At 46.7% G+C, this 5,682-nt stretch overlaps 2 protein-coding genes across 2 annotated transcripts; one reads left to right on the forward strand and one right to left on the reverse strand.

Annotated features, from left to right (window-relative positions):
* Window positions 1–1,144: 1,144 nt before the first annotated feature.
* BCIN_10g05700 (hypothetical protein) lies at window positions 1,145–2,889 on the forward strand. The gene is made up of 3 exons (XM_001551370.2): window positions 1,145–1,837; window positions 1,971–2,175; window positions 2,298–2,889. The coding sequence occupies exons 1-3, from the start codon at window positions 1,591–1,593 to the stop codon at window positions 2,422–2,424; spliced, it is 579 nt and encodes a 192-aa protein (XP_001551420.1). The 5' UTR covers window positions 1,145–1,590; the 3' UTR covers window positions 2,425–2,889.
* Window positions 2,890–2,896: 7 nt separating this feature from the next.
* BCIN_10g05710 (hypothetical protein) lies at window positions 2,897–4,946 on the reverse strand. Its single transcript, XM_024695706.1, has 2 exons — window positions 4,586–4,946; window positions 2,897–4,534 (listed from the first exon to the last, which is right to left on the reverse strand). The coding sequence occupies exons 1-2, from the start codon at window positions 4,833–4,835 to the stop codon at window positions 3,105–3,107; spliced, it is 1,680 nt and encodes a 559-aa protein (XP_024551500.1). The 5' UTR covers window positions 4,836–4,946; the 3' UTR covers window positions 2,897–3,104.
* Between the last annotated feature and the right edge of the window lie 736 nt (window positions 4,947–5,682).

The following is a 5,682-nucleotide window of genomic DNA, read 5'->3' on the forward strand; positions in this document are numbered from 1 at the left end:
AAACCCCGCGACCCTTCCAGGGCCAGCTCCCGTTATTCGTTACTTTCTTTGGTAAAATGGGGGCTCGAATCTGCGGTAGATCTATGCCAATCTTGGTTGATTGGAGACCTTTGGATGACAGCATAAAGATCTCCGCATTTTTTCCATCTATTTTGCATAGCCTCAGCGTAGCAGTGCTAATGTGCAGCGAACAAAGTGCATGCTCTGCCGGCATATCATTCGGCGTCTTTCGATATAAGGGATGCAGAAGGCAAAACCCTCATCTCTTATTACGAAGACCGCACATGAAGAGGCAACGCCAGTAGCTTCGATGGTTGACGAGAGAAAGGAAACCATCAGCCCCTTTTCCTCACCGAACAATCAGACGCACCGCAATCCTCCCTCCATCACAAGGTACGTACATACAATGCTCGGTACTATGTCATACGATTCACGGAAGGACCAAAACAGCATCTGCTGTCTGTCTCTGCCCCGCAAACCCATTCCATGTTCTACCAGAACGCCCAACGTTTCAAATACAATTAAAAGCTCCTTGATCTTCGTCCAATCTTGAAGATCTCCATCTTACGATCCAAATGCCAAGATCCATATATTAAAGTTATCCAGGCGTGCCAGGTACCGGACGGTCGAGCTGTAAGTTACTTATTAAGCACACCACAGCTTCACCAGGACCATCCTCCTTTCGCTAGATCTCTTTTATTCTCCTAGCCAGGGGTTTGGTTTGGCCAGGGAAAACGCTACAATGGTAGCGGCTAAGGCTCCTTTAATATGTGAATACCAATTGATATTTGACGTGAATCCTTTCCTCAACCGCTTTGTTGTTCATCCTTCACTCGTGAAATGTTGGAACAACCATGGACAATTAAGACAACAATGCGTACCGTTCATGCCTCCGGCCCATTCGGAATTGCGATTGGAGAAGGGGAATGGAATGAATTATGGAGAACTCATGGATCCAAGTGATGGTAGGATCTCACTCAGAGGCAGGCAGATCATAATGTTTCCTCCCTCTTTCCTTTCCTCTTTCCTCTTTCCGTGTTTCCCACCGCATGCATCATCTTGTATGCAGCAGTAGTACCAAAAACTGCAAACCTTAAGGAAGGAAACGAAACAAAACAAATTGGTCCCCTTTTATTTCTCTACAGACCGTCCGGCCCGAGAGGAGAGGAGAGATTCTTGTAAAACAAGGAGTTTCCAGCCTTCAACTTTTTCCATGGCCCAAAGCCGTTTGTCATATGATCCGATCTTCGTTGTCCTGCACCATAGTGGACATTTTCACTGTGTACCTGCTTCACTAATTAGATCAGGGGATCTGCAATTTTATTTTTATCCTTTGCTTGTGCTTTGCTTTAGTTTAGGTGCCTACTTTTTGTTCCTTTGCTTGCAACCGCGACTCGCTTGTGGTCGATTTATATTTCATCATATATCAACCTCACCTTGTCTCCATATCAACAACCTGTTTTCTCTCATCTGCAACTCCCACCATCAAAATACATTGTTCTCTTAAATACCTACCTACCTACCTCTCTTTCCATACTTCGATCTACAGTCGAAGCTTTTCAATTCTTGATCCTTCCAAAAACCTTCAAAATGCAATTCTCCAAGCTTCTCAGTGTCGCCGTCGGTCTTTTGGCCACAGCCGAAGCCATCTCCGTTCAAAAGCCTCGCATTGCTGCCCGCGGTTCCCAAAAGAAATTCAACTTGAAGCTCAATACCGTCCATGCTGCTGCCCCTGCTTCTTCATCTGCTATCAAGGACATGATTATTGAAGGCATCGTTACCAGATCTGCTGTTGACAAGAGCAACGGAACTCTGGTTTATGATGATTCCATTTCCTGTATGCTTATTATTTGTTTATTTCATTCATCCTCTCCAATCACTGTGCACATCATCCTGTCTTACTGTCTCTAAATTCCAATTCACCATTCACCACCAAATCATTAAATTTCCCAACTAACAAAAGTAAATAGTCACCTTCATCGACCCCAACAGTAATACTTCCACAGCCTGCAACGATGATTTCCTAGGCACACCCGAAACCACTCAATTCCCTACCGGATGGGTTCCCTGCAATAACAATGGCAACTTGATGGATGATTTCTACTGGCAATTTACTAGTTATACATCCCTTACTCAATTCAGTATTGAGTTGATTCACGGTTTTGTTGGTTCCAAGTACGTTCTCCCTCGCCCCCTCCCCATCCCACATTTCTCCACCGAATTCACCAAGCTGGGTCCGGGGAACATGAGGTTTTCATTTCAAAAAGATAAATGCTAATATACCATTCCTCACACAGCAATGCAGGTGAAGTTCTCAGATCCGCAGATACACCTATTGTCCTCACCTGCGCCGATGTAAACCATATCGATGGATGTTATTCCAACCAAACCATTTCAGTTCCAGTCGCCTCTGCTACGGCATAGATAATTTAAATCGAATCCGACAGTTTGGAATTCGATCAAGGGGATGGGGTGTTTTTTTGGGCGGCTTCAATCGGTGTATTTTTGTAATAGTTTGAGTGGCGAGAGTGATAAATGATGGAACGGGATTCTAGGTTGTGCTCACGCATAATACGGCCACCATGGGTTCTGGTTTAAAAAAAAATAAAGAGTCGCTCAGAAATTTCTCCTCGAAAGACTGGGGAGGCTCAAAATTGATGAAGAGTTGTAGATACTTCTTCTATCCTAATGATGTTCATTGCCGCTTCAATTGGCATGGGCTAGATGTAATCAAGCAAAACATTAAAAATATGAATAATAATAAATACATGTGTCAAAACTGCGGTGCTTGCGCTTCCATTCATGTGTATACTGTGATTTGGCTACCTTCCCAAACCCCCTCTCATCTATTCCAGGAATCCCTAAAAAAAATTCCGCAGATAGTATTCACCTTCGCTGTAAACGATTATGAGATCGCGACAACCGAAGAGAAGAGAAGAGGAGCGGAGAGAAGAGCACCAATGGATATTCATACGGAGGACAGAACAGAGGGCACATAACTAAAAACTCGACTGGTAATGCCAAAACATATATTCATAAAATCGTATTCTCTATTTTACATCTTCCCGAGTCCTCCAAGGTTCATTACTACATAATTATCCCCATTAATTCGCCGCTGCAGTGACGTTTCCATATACAATGCCATCATCATTAGCCATCGCGCTCCAGCCGCCATCCAAGCCCCAGATCTTGGCATCTACGACCACACCCTCGTTAAGGTCTCCGGCTCTCACTTCGACCGTGTCCAAGATTCCCTCGGGGAAGAATGTAATGGTTCCACTGCTTCTTCCTGCGTCTACGAAGACTTCGAGAATGGATCGATCGATGACGACGTCGAATTGGAAAGTTCCTTCGTCGTTGATGGTGTTTCCGACGGAGAATCGATCGGTGAAGAAGGGGTTGGATTCTGCGAATCCGTTGAAGTTGCGGCGGGAAAGCCAGACGGGCGCGTCGCCTCCGAGGAAGATGCCTCCAGAGACGGATTCACGGGTGGTAGAGGAGGAGAAGGTGAAGTTTAGGGTTCCTTGCGCGAGAGTGTTGTTGGGCATGCTGGTTACCTTGCAGCTGATGTAGATTGCGCCGCTGGGAATTGACGAGTAGTCAGCGATGAGACTTCCGTTTCCGAGATTGTCACTCGAGGCTAGGGGTTCGGATTCGTTGTAGAGGGGCGTCAAGTCGAATGGATATTGGATGAGAGCCCAGCCTGTACGTGTGACGTTTGCGAGACGGGTACGGCGGGGTAGAGACATGGCACTGCGCCAGCCTTCGAGTTCTCCGGTTGGGACTTGTTGTGCGTATTCCCAATTGCTGGCCCAGGCCAAGAAAACCGGGTCTTCATCTGCTGGAATTCCGGAGAAAAATTGTCCTGCGTAGTTGTCTTTTGCGAAGTCGGTAAGACGGGCTGCGGAATCGAGAGGGGTGAAATGTGTTCCATTGAATCTACCGGGGAAATATTGGGTTGTGGAACCGCCGAGAGGTGCACCCGGATTGATGGAGATAATAAGGAGATACATGTCTTCATCGTCGGTACTGTCGGTGACGGGGATGCGCACTAGATTTGGACATTCGTATTGGAGGCCTAGAAGACCATGGTGGCTGAAATTGGAGGTGGCGGTCCATTCTATGAGATCAGGGGAGGTGAAGATACCGATTTCGAAGGCCCGAGCATAGGCAACTACCATCACCCAATGGTCCTCGAACCATGTGACTTGGGGGTCACGGAATTGAGTCGAGGTAGATGGGATGACAGGGTTTTGTGCATATTTCTCAAAAGTGTAGCCACCATCGAAAGAGTATGCGAGATTTTGGGTCTCAGACTCAGGGGTGTTGAGAGTGTAAAGCGCGACTACACCGTTCGTTTGGTTCGGGAAAAACCCAGAGGTGTTGTTTGCATCGACCACTGCACTTCCACTGAAAATTCCTTCGTCAGCATTTTCAGGGTAGAGCGCAATTTTTTGGTTGTCCCAGTGGTAGAGATCTTTGGATGTCGCGTGGCCCCAATGTTGGTTTCCGGCTACAGTTTCTGTTGGGTTGTCTAAAATATTGTTAGCGGCGTCATGGAATAGGAAACTCGGGAGTCAATCACATTGATAATAGACATGATAAACTCCATCTGCATCTCTGAAAAGTCCGTTGGGATCATTCATGAAATTTTGAGGTGGAGAATAATGGATCTGAGGCCGCAATGCTCCAGTATAATCACCCGGTAGAGGTGCATCGGTTGGAACGCTGCTATCAAACGTCGAAGTTGAGGAAGTTGCCGACGTTGAATTCGTTTCCTGCGCACTGGATACAGCGGCCAGAAGAGTAACGGCTAATGAAGTAAGACGAAACATTGTGGGAAGACGTTGGAGATAGTTTCATTTTACTCGAGCTGGATATTTGCCATCTTTATATACTCGTCCTTGGGAACTCACTAGACCCTCCGCCCCCCCCGCCGCTAGACCAGATGAATAGACTTTGAACGGCTAATGGCCATGATTTATGACACAATGCTAATTCTCACAGTCAAGTAATAAGTTATTATGACATACTCGGGGTTTCCCCAGCTGTGGCCTGATCGCATAGCAATTCATACTCGTGTAATTCCCCACGATGTTCAAAATATGGCCGAGAAAACCGGCGACTTAGCTCGAAGTAGAACAGATCAAGAAGTCGGTGGCCCTTTACCTAGGATGTTGATCTTGGAATATGGAGGAGGTGGGAAATCGGGAGAAATGCGGGGATTGCTAACGGCTCCATAAACTGGGTTTGTTTAAACCTTATCCTCACTTCTTTGGTGGAATGCATTTTCCTACCCCGCCAGCGCGCCGAGCCCGCCAAATCAGGTCTCTTGGAGAAGTTGAGGGACTAATTTCAATGCGTGGATCCCAATAGTCTGCCAAATTACCCAATTAGTTGAGCTAGCAGTCGGGAAAGATGGTTTCCCGCCCACGTGCCGCCCTCGACAGAGAATTCGCCAGTGCCCAGGGCAATTGGCAACCATACCGCCATTCAGTTGGCAGTGGAAATTACGGCTTGCTCCGTATGATGCTGGGAAATGGTGAAATTATGTGCAATGCAACGCAGAGCGAGCAATATCCTTTGAAGTTCATTGTGTTTCTGCACAAGATATATACGCATGCCGATTCCCGCTGCTTCCCTCTCGCGCTCGATCGTGCACAAGATACAACCGTCTCCATC

The sequence above is a fragment of the Botrytis cinerea genome, chromosome 10 (genome assembly GCF_000143535.2).
Source record: "Botrytis cinerea B05.10 chromosome 10, complete sequence".
In the NCBI taxonomy this organism is placed as follows: domain Eukaryota; kingdom Fungi; phylum Ascomycota; class Leotiomycetes; order Helotiales; family Sclerotiniaceae; genus Botrytis; species Botrytis cinerea.